The sequence below is a fragment of the Bacillus rossius genome, chromosome 3 (genome assembly GCF_032445375.1).
Source record: "Bacillus rossius redtenbacheri isolate Brsri chromosome 3, Brsri_v3, whole genome shotgun sequence".
Taxonomy (NCBI): Eukaryota; Metazoa; Arthropoda; class Insecta; order Phasmatodea; family Bacillidae; genus Bacillus; species Bacillus rossius.
Window position 1 is genome coordinate 129,646,538 of NC_086332.1, and position 16,474 is coordinate 129,663,011.

General features: G+C 39.3%; 2 protein-coding genes across 2 annotated transcripts in view; both read right to left on the reverse strand.

The window, feature by feature from the left end:
- Positions 1-1,939: 1,939 nt before the first annotated feature.
- Positions 1,940-16,474, reverse strand: part of LOC134531378 (uncharacterized) — a 74,459-nt gene continuing 59,924 nt past the window's right edge. The window contains exons 4-6 of the mRNA XM_063367081.1: positions 3,872-4,090; positions 2,869-3,082; positions 1,940-2,142 (exon numbers count right to left, since the gene is read on the reverse strand). Of these exons, the coding sequence (XP_063223151.1) occupies positions 2,876-3,082; positions 3,872-4,090 (426 nt within the window). The 3' untranslated portion in view covers positions 1,940-2,142; positions 2,869-2,875. The remainder of the gene's footprint in view (positions 2,143-2,868; positions 3,083-3,871; positions 4,091-16,474) is intronic.
- On the reverse strand, positions 5,690-8,855 carry LOC134531244 (uncharacterized). Its single transcript, XM_063366934.1, has 2 exons — positions 8,145-8,855; positions 5,690-8,006 (listed from the first exon to the last, which is right to left on the reverse strand). The coding sequence occupies exons 1-2, from the start codon at positions 8,240-8,242 to the stop codon at positions 6,434-6,436; spliced, it is 1,671 nt and encodes a 556-aa protein (XP_063223004.1). The 5' UTR covers positions 8,243-8,855; the 3' UTR covers positions 5,690-6,433.

A 16,474-nucleotide genomic window follows, 5' to 3' on the forward strand; every position in this document is an offset into this window, starting at 1 on the left:
GATGTTAAAACCTGTTCAATCATGTCAGCCAAATCCAGACAAGTCTTATACTTCCAAGTGCCAGAAACATGAGGCGTACAGCTATTGCTTGTATGTGCAAGTAGAATATGAAGTTATTCCTACTTGTAAAACATCAAGTCTCCCATCAAAGCCAATTCTCTACAGAGGAGAGGATGCTGGTGAAAAGTTCATGGAGGACATTATTGATATTGGAGAGCAAGTCAAGGATATTTATTCCATCACTGAACCAAAAAATGAGGTGTTCCAAACACCCACTTGGACAGTGTGCTTTCAGTTATGCCTCTGCCGTGTGTAAATCCACCTACAGATTTCATTGTGCGCAAGAGGCACTGCTCAATACACATATATGTCCAAGTTCCTGGCCAAAATTTGCCACTTTGTCTTACTGTGAACATTCCCCTCTTTGTAAACAATTCTAGATCCCTCTCTGCCAGTTTGGAGTCGATTTCAATCATTTTCTGGACATATTAATGTGCAGATTTCTAATAAGGTAAGTGTCCTGCAGCATGGAAGAACGGAAGTATTTTCACATATGTCGCCAAGTGCATATCCTAATCTCCTGTTCTTTCTGCATAAATTAATTGCAGAACTAGGTCTAGGTATATATTTTAAAAGAGTCAGCCAAAGTTTTGAAGTCCTGTTTTTTTATAGAAGTGACTATTTTAGCATGAGCTTCAATAACTTCTGGTTCCTTTACTACATATTCTGGATACATCTCGTGGTTCAGGAGTTTCTCGTGAAACTTCTCCAAGGTGGCGATGCTGTCCTTCAGATCTTCACAATGGTCTTTCATCACATTAACAATTGCAGAGGCTGTGAGTGCAAATGCTTGGACACATCTAGCATATGAATGACCATTAAGCATGGTCTGAGCTGTATTTTTACCATACACAGTAGCCCACAAACATTCAAGTCCACTGTCTTCCATTATTTGTCTCACAGAGCCACCCACTGCAGCTTGTACCAAGGGTAGAAGAAAATGCCGCGCCTTCCTTGCATATTCTAGTGTTATACACATGTTTCCGTCGTCCAAAATATGAAGGAATTAATACCGTTGGAAAGATAAATAATAATTCTACACTTTTTATCTCCAATGTTTCGTGAAATTGTCGCAAAATAAAAATTTTAACTTAAAAATTCTTAACAAACTTAACATAAAATTGTAAAACTTGACATTCTTTAGCTAATATCTAGTTAACTGTTAAACTTAGAACAAAACTATAAAAATCTTTATTGTAGATAATAATATAAGGAATAAAACTATATATAGAAAGTTTGACTGCGATAAATAACAACGGAGATATGAAGGGTAATCCAAATGCTTGCAAATGTATTGTTAAAGGGAGAGGGGGCGAAGCACAGAAGGGAGGGGTGGGGACTTTTGGTAAAATACACCTCTTTTTGGGTCCTAACACCTGCCTAAAGTTCAGCTTGTCTCTAATTTTTCCCCACATTTATACATTTTTTCTTTTCATTTCCTAGGCTAAAGTATTGTGGGCAAGAGCATTCAGCTCACGTAAAGGTACGTATTGTGGGCAAAGGAATTTAGCTCATATAAAGGTAAGTCACATGTTTTGAACTTTTCCAAATCTTCTGAATCAATCAATACCAATGAAATTTCACAAGGAAACAGCAACCATAATTAAGAAAGAGAATTCTAAGTGTAACACTAGTTTTAAACTAAACATTAATTAATTACTAACCGGAGTTAACTGACATGTTATGTAGTGATTGAACAAATTATGACTTCATTACATTATTTGACTACACCTATGTCAAAATACTTTTTAGGTAACAGTAAAATAACTTTATCCTAACCACTTTCAAAATATACATTTTTTTATTCCATACTGTTAGAACGAACGTAAGAAATTAAACCTAATTTCATAAGCACTGTAAAAAGTGAATAAGTTTTAAATTGAGGTAGAAAAATATATTATAATAAAAGTAAATAATGGTAGTATAAAAACACACACACTAAAGCTGCAATTGAAACAGTGCAGTCTCACGATGTTTAGTACAGCACAGTCGAAAACTAGCTGTTTCACAGCACGCCAATTTGAGACAATTGTCTCGGACCTTCATCAGACACCATTGGAAAGGTTCTGTAAAAACACGAGCCTGAAAATGTATACATAAATAAGTCAATGAATGCGTGACATAATACAAAAATCTTCATTAAGTTTCAAAATTGTCTTAGAGCTATGGAAAGAAATAACAGCTTCACCAAGCTTCGTTCAAGCTAACTAGTCTCCACTCATTAAGCTAGCAGCGAGCCTGCCAAGGTATGTGCACAGCAAGCTTTCTATGGCAAGAATGTTAGCTTGCACAAAGCTTCGTTCAAGCTAACTAGTCCACGCATCAATTTGGCTGCATACCTGCACATGTTAAGGGCACAACAAGCTTGCTATGGCAAGAACATTAGCTTGCAGCAAGCTTGCTATGGCAATAACGTTAGCTTGCGGCAAACTTTCTTAATGCTAACTCATCTCCACGCCTCAAGCTGGCAACAAACCTGCCAAGGTAAGTGCACAGCAAGCTTGCTATGGCAATAATGTTAGCTTGCGGCAAGCTTGATTCAAGATGACTAGTCTCCATTCATTAAACTGGTAGCAAGCCCACCAAGGCAAGCGCACAGTAAGCTTAGCAACAAGGAGCAGAGAGAAAGACAATTTCAAGCTTGCAGAAATAAAGTCCCAGTCTGAATGGTTACCCCTCAGTTTGAATGAAGCTTGAAAAGCCAAGTATGCACTGCAAGCACAATTCAAGTCGCTGGCCAGCTTGTCGCACTTACATGCTACATGGTATCAGTCTACCATACGTTAGCGGTAGTGTTAGTGGGTTCACCTGGCCGCTAGGCAGCGCCGTGGCCACATGCCAGCACCTCGCTGCGCACGATGTCGCTGGTGAGCAGCAGATGGCGCGCATGGTCGCGACTCATGGGCAGTGGGCGCCGTTCTGTAACGCGACGACTCTCAGCTCGCTCCATGCATACGGCCACCACCATCATGGGGCCTGGCTCCTCGCTGACCCCTAGCGCAGCTTCGCCAGCCTCCAGCATCTGCACAGGCGCACATCTGCTTCTCTTGCACTGACAGTGTGCTTGCCTCTAAGTTAGGGCGCTGGACACAATTTAATACTCTAGAGTACAACAGAGCATTGAAGGAATACTTGACTGAGACCACTTTCCACTTGCTCAGTTAGTATTTTAATATAATTTATGGATTCTGAGTTTTTTAACTGATATTGAAAACCATGCTTCAATGATTAGAATTACAAAAATTAAAATATCCCTTATATTTTAAGATTTCTATATTTAAAAATTTATTTAAAATTTATGAATAGTTTTCACCACGATAACCATGTAAATTATTCAAAGCGGGTATCATGCTTAAGTAAAATTACAAAATAATATTATTAGATTGCTACACGTTATAAAATATAACGAAAACTAGGCAGTAACATAAATTTTAATAAATAGTATAAAAAATTTTGATTTAAAACCAATTTTGAGTACGAATTGGGTGACAGATTATTTAATCCCGAAATTTTTTCAATTATCAACGTCAATAAATAGTTACTTATTCAAGTGCTAAACCACAAATAATGAGATTATATAATCTGTACTATACCATAATGTGTTTAAGTGACTACAATAGTAATGGTTTGGATTTTATGATAAAAGGGCTTCTTTTAGATATGTTGCCTCAGTTTTCAGGTGTGGGTCTAGAAACATTGTCATAAGTCGCCATTCAGTAGCAGCTCGATGTACGCTTGGCACAGGTAAGTTTAGGCACAGTGTGGATAAGGTGAAGGCAGGGTACAGGCACTGTGCAGCCAGGGCTCTTACATCCTGCAGTAATGGCTGAGGCTCGGGTGGCAGGTTACGAGCGTGTATCTCTCGTACGCGCTGTGCCATGGCCGCCATGTGCCTCTCTAGGTTGTCGGCGGACAAGCCTCCATCTTCTTGCAGATCTGCTTCATCGCAGCCGAGCGCGCGGTACAGCCTCAGCACTTGCTTTAGTATCGCCTGCACCAGCTCTGACATCTCCTTAGCGTGCGCCGTCGCCTGCACAAGCAATCAATCCCATAGAGCATTGGGACTTGGGAGTATGTGAGGTGTTTGGGATTGTGTGCTTTATTGTATTTGAAGACCCGCTCTACTGATGGATGTTGGTTGGGCCTAGGCGGAGAAGTGAAAGCAATTCCGAGAAATGAGGCTGTGTGGAGAAATCAAGGAGTTGATGTTTTCGCAAGTGACAATAACTTTCCGAATGACAGTGGCTGTAATGTTGGCTGGATGGTAGCGGATAAAGCTAAGACTGCAAAGCACAGCACCAGAAAATGTTGTTTATTTACCTTTGGAGACATTTCGGTTCGACAATTAAATGTTAACCTGTTTCACACTATGAAAAACACGAGTTATGGATTGTGATGTGATTTTCGCAAATGTGTTTGTGTAAGAGATTTAGTACTGTGTAAGTTTGTAGCATTAGGTAAGCCATTTTATTTTCTGGCCACAGCTGTTTATGTCCCAGGCATATCATGAGCATGAAACCCCCAGTGAACTATAGTTTATCTGCACCAGCCATTCTCAGCAATGAAACACAACAGTCAACAAAGGATACATCCAGTTCGAGCTCCTGATACCGATGTAGAGGATCTGTCTTAAATAAACAGATTAGGCAGACATCATGACAGGCTTTCCTGGTCCTAATGTATTTTTCCCCCTGTAACCATTTTATGTATAATGATAATTAAAAATGATAGAAGAGGTACACAAAAGGCGAGAAATATGTAAGAGTTTGAAACAGCTGAAAATGCGGAAGGTACGATCGAGAGTGACCTCGGTCGGAATAGTGCAAATTCACATGTAAATCCAGTAATTGTTGCTGTCATCAGTGTACTTCAACGAAACGAGCCTGCGAACTCATTAAAATTTTAGATAGCAGTTCTGATCTTGAATTAATTCATTCGATAACTATTAAATGTTTAGGGCAGGTAGTGAACATGGTAACCCAATGTTTGAGCAAGAGTTGGAACTGAGACTACATAAAATAATTGTTTGAGAGGTAGTTTATCCTTGAAACGAGTAATAGAATATTAAAATAAAACATATGACGACCGAATCTAAGGTGTTTACGTGTCAATAAAATCTAGTGAAAATTTACAGGATCACACATGGCATTTGGAAGTGGAAATGAATGAAGCAGATTTTGTATCTTTATTTTTTTGGAACATATGGAGCCTTATGTTTGTGAGTATTGTCGGATTAAGACGTATAGAGTCACAACAGTTCCCCCACATAAGCTGTTTCTCAGCGCACATCTTCTCTAGGTATAAGAAAGAAATAACGATATTAAAATTTTCACATGTTCCTTAATGTATCCAGCATGCAAATATAAAGTAAATATTTAATATTCTATCATGCACTACGAGATGGCTCAATGGGGAAACAATAGATTTTCGTTATTCCGAATACCATGATTTCTGTTCCCTAAGTTTTCTTGAGAATATTCCAAGTAATATTTGGGATGGTCATCACAATGAGTAACGGTTGATTCATTTTATGGTTTCCCTGTATTGCATTGCATGATACCATTTACATAGAGGAATGATAAAATGAGTCGTCCAGTTGCAAAACACATTATGTCCAGCGAAACAGATTTTTCAGGAAGGGCAAAAAACTGTGGTTAATGAAATATTGCAGATAGAAATTTGGAATTTGTACTAATAAATAGACAATAAATATCACAAATTATCAACCAGAGAGTGGATAATTTTCACTTAAATTACCAAAGTTATTTCCAAAACATGTTTGGACATAATGAGTTTTGCAGCAGTTAGGAGGACTTAATGCATTTTGCTGCAGTATGTAACACTGGGGACTCTTTATACTAAGTTTACCAGATTCGAAAAAAATATAAATGCAATTTAGCTGCAGTATACATCTAAAATAACAATGGGTATACTCTGTAGAAATATTACCAGACAAAATAATGCAAATACAATATTCTAAATAAATGTAAACACAATTTTGCTGCAGTACACAATTTTCTTCAAAATGGGTATACTTTATACAAAATACTTTACATTTCATTCATGTACATACAATCACATTCCAATAAAGTAAATAGAATGAAATATTTTCAGTATACATCTTTCATCACAATGGGTATTCTACATAAAAAAATTAACAGATACAATAATAATGTAGACCTAAATACAAAGGTAATTTCCCATAAACTTTAAAGTATCAGCCCTTCCTTTTCTTCTAACAATTCTCCTAGATCAGAATCATTTTCTGCCACTTCTTCAGTTAATGATTCTTGCTGTGAAAACAAAGTTTTGAAGAACAATAGGTTATCCATTTCAACCCAGTCATTACCAAAGTGCTTTTTCAACAACGTGTTCAAATCAGTAACTTTTTCTTTCTTAAGTGGTATTCCTTTTTCTCTTCTTTCGGTTTGATAGCTGACAACATTTTCCCACGTTTCAACACACTTTTTGGTTCACCAATATCAGTATTATAGTTGACTTCTCCCCTAATTACACACTTACCAGGTGAAGTTCGAGTAATTACTACCCTCTTGCAAGGTTGAAGTTTGAAATGCCATTGACCGGGCTCTTTAATAACTTTGGAAACTGCATCTTTCCAATGCAATACAGGACATTCTTCTCCCAAACGTTTCAGGGTTGCGTGGGATTCAATAATGTTTTCATAATCTTGGCGAGTAAGGATTGTTGATTTTTTCTTTACTTGCGATTCAATCCGTCCGAATATCCTGTCAGGAGGGATGAAGGAGTGTCCAGGTACTGGGAATACCAAAGTTACTTGGTTTACTGATGTAGGAGCATCTTCAGCCAGATATTTGCAGAGCATACCTATAAGAATTTTGTTCTTGTTTTGGCCTCCACAGCCATCTGCTACCAACTTTATTGATTTGTAATTTGTTAAGTCTGCGGACAATAATTGATGATGGAGGGCACTAGCAATTTGGTTTGATCCCTTCTTGTATTCGTCTTCAAGCCATACATAAGAAAATGTATTCTCCTTCCGCTGGCTTTCTTTTGAATTTCCAACACAAATAGTGAAGTTATATAAATATAACTGCCTTAGATAGTATGCTGACTGGTCGGGTATTTTAGGAATTGGCTGGTTTTTCTGGCAATCAAAGCTAAATGTGATTTCCTGTTCATTGCTGTGTCGTAAGATATCATAAAATGCTTTTGCTCGTTGTTCATGAATGATGAGTTCTGTTTGCAGTTCCTTTCTCTGTTGCACATCTGTGCATTTCTTTATTCGTTCCTTAAGTGAAAGGCATACTGAACAGCAGTCAGTAGCTGGAGAACCGAAACCTATGTTAAAGTCACTATCAAAAATGCTGCGAAAATAATCGTACTTTACGTGCACCTTTTTGTCATGTGTGTCTTGATATTTTGTCCAAAGGGATTTAATGCTTAGTTCACTAGGAAGATATTGCCTAGTTATATTTTTACTGCGACAGTAATGTGATTCAAGTACAGTAAGTGAATTTATGAATTCCTTTACTGACTGCCTCTTATCTGAATAACGGATGGATATTTTGTCTCCTCCACGTTTGTCCACAAGCACATCGTCTAGTTGCAGAAACTTTCTGCATAAACTTTGAACACGGTCTCCTGATACACATAAGGTCTGTATAAATAGTTTTTTGCAGACTTGTATATTTACCGTGTGACTACCGTTCAAACATGGAATGAAATATTTTGTGCTTACTTTTTTTCGGTGAAAATCGCTATTGCGATTTCTTGACCTTCCTCGTTTTGGTGTGCACACTACAACATGATGTAATATAAAATTTTGTTGTCCTTCTCTATCATGGTGGCCGTAGAAACGTTGATGCATTCTCCTCACATCTTGATACGTCACCTCACTGCAACGATACGCCTCTGCTGCCTTGTGGTTACATGACGGCGGTCGTGGAAATGAAGGTGCAGAGTACCTAAACATCAACAGAAAAACACATTGTTAATGTAACAACATAAATATACACCTAAAATCTTTTACTTTGTTATTTACTAACATTTATTTTCATGCATAACCTAAATATAACTATGTATATTATGAATGTGTACAATACCTCATTCTCTTGGCAACATTTCTTTTCCAACTGTCCTTCAATGCCCTTTTCTTTCTTCCTTTTCCAGGCTGGACTTCCTGTACTTGTAAAGGATTCATAATTAATATTAATACTGTATAAACTGTTTACGATGCTTTGTTTATACTTGACTGAATGCAAATACTTTGACAATGTTTACTGCAATAATAAAAAAAAAATCATAGATTATAAGACGTAGAGAAGTTTTTCCATGATAGCCAATCTTACAACTTGAATCTCGTAATTTTTTCATGTCTAGTATTCAAGAACACATTGTGAAAATACTGAACACACTCTCGGTGTTACAATTTGGACATGGTGCATTTTGTTTCAGTTTATTATATTCAATATGTATTACTCTTGGACATAACGAGTTTTGCATCAGTTTGATTAGTTGGACATAATGAGTATTGCAGCAGTTCTGCTCATGGACATAACGAGTTATGCTGCAGTACGGGTTTTTCAATGCCTGTTTAACACTGGATTAAATGAGATTTGCATCACTACAATTATCCTAGATTGTGTATTTTACACTGAAGAACAACATGGAGTAAATAACTCAATTTCTGGAAAATGTGGACATAATGAGTTTTGCAACTGGACGACTCAAATATATGTGATAGCTCATGCATCTGTGCTTCGCTGAGAAATTGTAGCCTAGCACTAAACATGGCATCGAGGTAAACTATTAAAAGTAATTCTAGTTGTTATTAATGTGAATACGACACTGAAACCCACCTAAGGAATCAGTGTGCAGAAGTATGTGAATGGGGCTCCTGGCACTTGCTTCTGGCTGTGGTAAGTGGTGCCGACCAAGCTGTGACGTCACGGCGGCCATCTTGGACTCAAAAATTTCTCAAAATTCCTCAAAAAAAAAACAAAATGACTCAAACATTCCAATATTGAGGAAAAATTACCCGTTTTCGAGGGAAAAATTCCCGTTGCGAGGGTACATTTCCCATTTTAGTCCATAAAAATACCAGAGGCTAAAAATGTCCATATAGAGGCTAAAGCACCCATGTCTACAGCCTCCGATAAGCCTCTGACGTCATCCTGTAATATGTCATCTTGGATTATGACATCACCGTTGCCATTTCCGTTGTGCCTGCCATTTTTAGTTTTTTTGTTTACTATCCGATTTTAAAGAAAAAACTTTTAAAATTTATAAAATAATTCAATTCATAAAAGTTTAATAAAAAATATTTTTAAAAACATAGATTCACAGCACGGAGCTCGGAGTCCTCAGATCGTTCCCGGAGAGGGCAAAACATGCCGACTATTTCTTCCCTCACTGTGGCTGCTGACAGACTCACCCCTGCCACTTGTTTCATAGCATATATATCATCACCTAGTATGACATCATGTCCGCCATCTTGAAATTTAGTCGCCATCTTAAAATTATTTATTTATTATCCCATTTTAATGAAAAAATTCCAAAATTCATCAAAACAATAATTTATTAGAATTCTGATTCATTAGATCGATTTCCGTCCTTGGTTCGAAACAGCTAAGACAAAAAAATCATATCCTTCCTCCACAGAAGTCACCTACAGACTGTCCTACCACCACCAATACCAAGGTATATATCGTAAGCTGGTATTACGTCATGTCCGCCATCTTGTCTTCGCCCGCTGGAGACTGGCATCTTGTTTTCGTCTGCTAAAGTGTGCTGGCGACATGTTAGTATAATTTTCTGTTCGCCATAACTTTAACCTCGACTGTTGGCATTGAACTTTGACATTGACCTTAAACTGTGACCATGACCTTGAACTTTTACCTGGACCTTGAACTTTGACCTTGAACTTCAAATTTAACCTTGAAATTTACTCTATACCTACAAATTTGACCTTGACCATGACGACCATCATGGATCCGACATTTTATGTTCAGTACATGCTACCAGGAACTACAGCCTGCTAGTGGTCATTGCAACCATCTTGCTTTCGTCTGCTGGAAGCCACCAACTTGTGTGTGTAGTCGTCTTACCATCATGCTAGTTTTATTCTAACCTGCTGCAGTGAAGTAATCATTTATTATTACTGTGACACCCACCATCTCGAAATTTGGGCGCCATCTTGAAAATCTGTAATATTAATGCTAAAAATGCGGGAAAAATTCCCAAAATTCATCAAAAAATTCACTCATCAAGAAAATGATTGATTCGAACCTTGGTTTGATACTGGATGATGCAAAAAAGTGAAATATAACATCAATTTAACATAATAGTGACAGGTTCGAAAATAAATCACCAAAAGTACTTTAACAAACATAATATTTATTACATAATCTATATTTTACTACAGGATCACTTGCGAAAGCCAGCAATCTTATTAACATTTAGCCCTGCATAGGCGTGAAATGACTGATTCTTAGCTCCAATCGGCTTATACTAGACAGAGACCAACCAGAATCTTTACAGACATAGTCCGCCTCTTCTTGACAGAGTTTCTGGATACCATTTTTAACAGTTTGCTTCACATCTTCAGAACTGTAAATTACTGCAGCCGATGTCTTGAATGCACACTTCTTCACTTTGTCATTGAATGGAAATGGCTTTCCATATAAACAGTCCAACCACAAGTTATACTTCAAAGGTCCGGGTGGAGTATAAACGTCTTGTTTCTGTACTGGGATGCGTATTTCCCTACCGGGCATGTACGGCCCTTGGAGGTAGGGAGCGTAGCAGTGATATTCAAATTTATTTACATCGTCGCTAAACTGAGCTTTTTCTGACACGCTTAAATAATCTTCCATGCTTGTCAACTTTGTAGCCTAAACTGCGGAGATACTTAACGTTACGAGGTGTTAGCGTGCCGCGGCCTCGCAACAGACTGGTCCTGGGTTCGTGTCGCTTATTTGATTTATAGGTCTTGAAAATCAGTCCCATCGCTTCAGGTGCAGAAGTAATGTAATTTCTTTTTAAAATATACTAGTTTATCGTTTTGATCGAAAATGTCGACTACCACTTCGGGTACTGTTTTGGCGAGCACAGGGGCGTAAATGATATTTTGCGGTACTTCGACCAGTTTATATCCGGGCGGAACTGTTGGCGAAAACTCGTGTAGGATGTTGTTTAGTCTTCCGTTGAGGTACGTTCCACTTGCCAAATTACAGTTTATGAGTATTACATTTGTCGACATGATGTTTACAGGTCGCGTGGAGACGTGCAAGGTCTTGGCTGCGTATAATTTCGGTTCAAATCCGAGCATGGTACCTACGGCCCCGGGTTTCGTAAAGTCGACATTTTCACTGCAGTAAAGTTCGCACTGTAGCGTGTTTGGGTTATCTCGCAATTCGAAAATTGTGTTTGGAGACAGGGCTTGCTTGATGTAATTTGTAATATCGCTCAACTCGTATGCACCGGTAGGTATGGCAACTTCCCGAGCTGTTGTTCCATCACTTTTCAAGAGGCACATTTTCCAGTTTTCTTCGTCAATGTTCGGTATGGCATTATAGGTTTGAAAATCTACGAGTGCGATGCTCCATTCTCCGTTCAAGTCCAGCGGCGGGTAGAATGTGGCTCGTAGCTGTGAGCTACGACCTGTCAATATGAGTGTTACGGACATTATTGATTTATTTTCGCTACTGTACGTTTATTTTATATAAGAAAAAATATTCTTGTTTTTAATACTTCATATTTGGTTAGAAATCTCAGGCACAAGTGTCCGCAATTTGTTTGATTAGGCCTCTGTTCCGTTTCGTAATTGTAAAACATCGTAGTGGTACGACCCAGGTACTGTCGCAGTTCGGGCGGAGGTCTCAAATTACCGAAACTGTCGTAGTAAGTAGCTTTTTTTCCCGTCTTTACATAGGCCACCCAGTGCGTGCCGCGACCCACCGACGTGTATTAATTAATTATGGCGCGTTCATGCTTTTTTGGCTTGCTGGGCAAAGTGTCTCACATAAACACGCCGCGGAAGTTTGGTATTTTAAGTTTGCGTGCTTACTTTATTACATTTACGTTGGTGAGCGGTCGTTTCTGTAGGGAACTTAGGATTTTCTCTTTACACGTTTCTTTTTCATGCCTCGGCCTGCCTTGAGAGGCCGTAGGTACAGTCCTGCGCCGTTTTTTTTTTTTACCGATGGCAATGGCTTCCATGCTTGAATTATGTCGTTGTGCTTCCTCTAACTGCTTTCGCTGGTTCTTGCTAGTGTTGACTGCTCTAGCGATATTTGCTGCGGATGCTGCGATCCCGCCTAGTGCACCTATAACAGGCACCAGCAGCGGTAAAAATCCGCCCTTTTACTTATTGGATCTTTGTATCTTGCGCTTCTTCGTCTTGCGAGACCTGGTCCGGCGACGAGCACCCATACCTAATTTCGTCTTTGCCTTCATGATTTTGGATACGCTCCAGGCCGCGATTTTCTCTCCTAGTCCCGCGTCCCGCGATTTGCTTATTTCCACGGCTTCCTGTGCCAATATCTGATCTGCTATGTGCCTAGATTCCAGATCCTTGCTTAATGAATATGCAATATCGTGCTGCTTCCATTTTTCGTCGAAAGAATTAATGCCCACGTCAACGCGAGCTAACCTTTTCGCTAGTTTCGTGCCGGGGCCGCAAAATCTGTAGTTGGGAATGTGTAGCTCGAATGGTAGATTGTTTATCAGCGAGTTTACGAGTCCCGCGCCGATGTGTTGTTTGTTCCTGCCTCTTCGAGACATTACATGCAACTGACCTAAAATCAATAAATACGATTGCTCTTATTAGATTTTCGTCAGTACGATGGAGGTGGTCAAGAAAGATGTTTGTTTGCCCCTGTACATTACGCAGGACGATAACACTATCGGTCACGAATCACGACATGGCGTATTATTACCGTCCACCGTACGTTGCATCATAGCAGGACCGTCAAACTGCGGTAAAACGTGCGTTTTACTGAGTTTACTGGAGGAGCCAAACGGTCTTTGGTTCGAGAACGTTTACGTGTATTCGAAGTCGTTGCAACAGCCAAAATACCAGCGCTTGGCCGCCGTTCTACGCTCGGTGGATGGTCTGGAGTATTTCCCGTTTATTGATAACACCGATGTGGTGTCTACCGACGATGCAAAGCCAAATTCCGTGTTTGTATTCGATGATGTGGCTTATGAGAAGCAAGGCAAAATACAAGAGTACTTTTCCATGGGCAGACACGCCAGGGTAGACTGCGTATACCTGTGTCAGATGTACGGTAGAATACCCAAACATTTGCTGCGAGATAATGCGAATGTCATAGTTTTGTTTCGCATGGACGAACTTAATTTACGCCACGCTTACGACGATCACGTAAACACCGACATGTCGTTTCAGGAATTCAAAGACATATGCTCCTTGTGTTGGAAAGAGGAACACGGATTCCTAGTCATCGTAAAGGACTGGCCGCTATATAAGGGCAGGTACAGACAGGGTTTCGATCAGTTTATCATGAAACATGAATCATAGCATTTCTAAATTTGGACATAGCAGTCGAGCTCCGCGTACCAAACTATGCACCGTGAAACACGATGCTGAAATACGTAAATACATTTCGCTACTCGGCCAGGAAATAAAACGAGCAAAAGACGAAATAATAGTGTACCTTGTAGCCATAGACCAGCGCGTTGAAGCTTCAGATTCTCGAATTCGCGACATGATTGAAGTTTCGAATGCACAAAGACGCGACGACCTAAAGTCTCTTCTGTCAAAACTTAATTCACGTCTGGTGTCTAAAGGTGCTTCGAATGAGAAAAAAAATTATGGATGTTAACACCGATTTCGCTAAGCAACTGCACGATGTCATCGAGGCCATACGAACAAAGTACTTGCTCGCCAAGCAACACAGATTAAGCGACGAGGTTCGCAGAGAGGAAAAATTGAAGCCCTTGAGTGCCCGTCTCGATAGCTTCATAGCCAGGCGAGGGGGCGTCGAAAACGAGAAACCGACTAAAATCGAAGTAAAAGAAGAGCCGTCAACTACATCCACGGGCAAACGAAAGCGAAGTCCACAATTAACAGACGATTCCAACGTATCTACTAGCGAAGACGAAGTTCGTGTCGGTCGAACTCTTAGGAAGAAACCTCGAAATAAAAAAGGTTTCGATGTCGGTCCTCTCGCTAGCGAGTACCTGACCTCCTCTGTGCCTCGAAACAGTGACGCGATGTATGGCGTGCATAAACGAGGTAGTAAATGGGTCCTTGGTTCGAAGGAGGTACATTTCGTGTCCAGCGATAATATTGAATGTGGACAAGAGGTGATAAAACTTACTCGTGGATTATGCGAACTTTTGTCTCGAAAAAAACCGCGGCGATATTCAGAGGTGGATTTGCAAAAATATAGAAGATTGCTAGATGCTTCCAACACTGTTTACGCAAAAAATGACCCGAAAACGGGTCGTTTCAAAGATTATGAACATGAGAAAAATCCTTTGATAGCTAGTCTTTTCTTAGACATCGAAGGGGCCGGACTTTATAAACTCGACACTGGTAGAAAATTGGACTATGTATATTGGGACGAACCGAACGAGTTGGTTTCTCGTGTTAGACTGCTGCAGGCATCTCAGAGTGAGGGAAATAATTCACACAGCAACGAAATCGCTTCCATACTTGAAGAATTACGTAAAGTTGGATATATTGAATGGTGAGCATGTCAAAGTTTACCATTGCGGGCGTGTTGCATAAACCTGCAAGACGTAATTATCCACGTCGAAAAATCAAAATCAAAGGATTGGACGACAATTGGCAGTCTGACCTGATCGAGATGATTGAGTATTCGCGTGTGAACAAGGGCTACAGGTACATTCTCATAGTCATAGACACCTATTCAAAGTTCCTGTGGGCTAGACCCTTAAAACGGAAAACCTCCGTGGAATTTACGAGTGCCATGGCGAATATTTTGAAACATAAACGAAGACCTTCGTTACTGCAGACGGACGACGGGAAAGAATTCTACAATGCATCATTCAAGACATTGATGAAAAATTTTGACATTACGCATTATTCTACGTTTAGCGGTGTCAAAGCTACAATGGCGGTACGTGTGATTCGTACGATAAAGAATAAACTGTATAGGAATTTTACAGCGAACGGTAATTACAAGTGGCTGAGTTTACTTCCTAAACTAGTACGAGAATACAATTCTACAGTGCATTCTACAACGAAACTCCAGCCAAAGGACGTAAAGGACAATCGACTGCTTTGAACTGTGTACTCCAAGGCGAATATACTTGATTCGCGAAAGAAAAAAGCGAATATCGGCGACATTGTGCGGATTTCGAAAAATCGCGGAATTTTTCACAGACCATACAAGGGTAATTGGACTGGAGAATTATTTCGTGTATGTAGAATAAAAAATACGTATCCACGTACTTATTTTCTCGAGGATCTGAAAGGAAAACGTATAACAGGGGCATTTTATGGAGAGTAGATTATGAAAACTAAATTTCCAGATAGTTTTCTCGTTGAAAAAGTGTTACGGCATAAGAAGGGTAAGGCCTTAATACGATGGTTGCATCATGGACCTGAGTTTGACTCGTGGATTGATGAAAAGGATATTTTAAAACAATGAGTTTTTTTTTTTCAAAATAACAACTTGTGTGTAAAACATATTTTGTGTGTAAATTAATCTTTGTATGTAATAAATTGTATTTTTTTTTATTTCTGTACGTGTATATATGCATCATGCGGGGAGCGTGCAAGAAGCGCGACTGCTCCGTTACGCGGTCGACGGGGCAGTGAGGCGACTTTAACCTCCTCCACAGCGCCCATGGCGGTGGTGGGGGCCTGGCGTCCTCTGGCCGCAGCGGTGGTGGCAGGGTGGAGGTGGTGAAGATCATGCTTTGCAAAATTATACCCTCCTCTCCCCTGGCCCATGCAGGTGCATCTTCCCCCTCCATGTCACTTGCCGGAGCGTGGGACACGGCGCTGAGGGCACAGACCTGATGTCGCTTCAAGGACACGTGTGCTGGTCGCCACATGCTAACAATATAATACAAAATTATTTTATAAAGAATAACTTTTAATATTTATTCCAAGTATAAAGTCATAAAGAATTAATTTTTTTACAAGTATAAAGATGTATAATTTTTTTCCAAGTATAAAGATGTATAATTTTTTTCCATGTATAAAGGTGAACTGTTATAAAAAATTTTTTTTTCAAGTATATTTTTTTCCAAGTATAGACATGAGAGATATAAATAATATATATATATACTATTTTAAAAACATTGTGTGAGTATAGTGACTTGGGGGATTTATTATTATGATAAAACAAAACATTAAAAAAAATTCCATTTTATTTTCTCTATGTAATCATACATACATATATATACATCACTCATACATTAGTTTTTTGCCCCA

Coding starts and splice junctions, on each gene's coding strand:
- LOC134531244 (XM_063366934.1), bottom strand. CDS start 8,242: ATGAATCCTTTACAAGTACAGGAAGTCCAGCCTGGAAAAGGAAGAAAG. Junction 8,007..8,144: donor AATGTTGCCAAGAGAATGAG/GTATTGTACACA, acceptor GTTGATGTTTAG/GTACTCTGCACCTTCATTTC.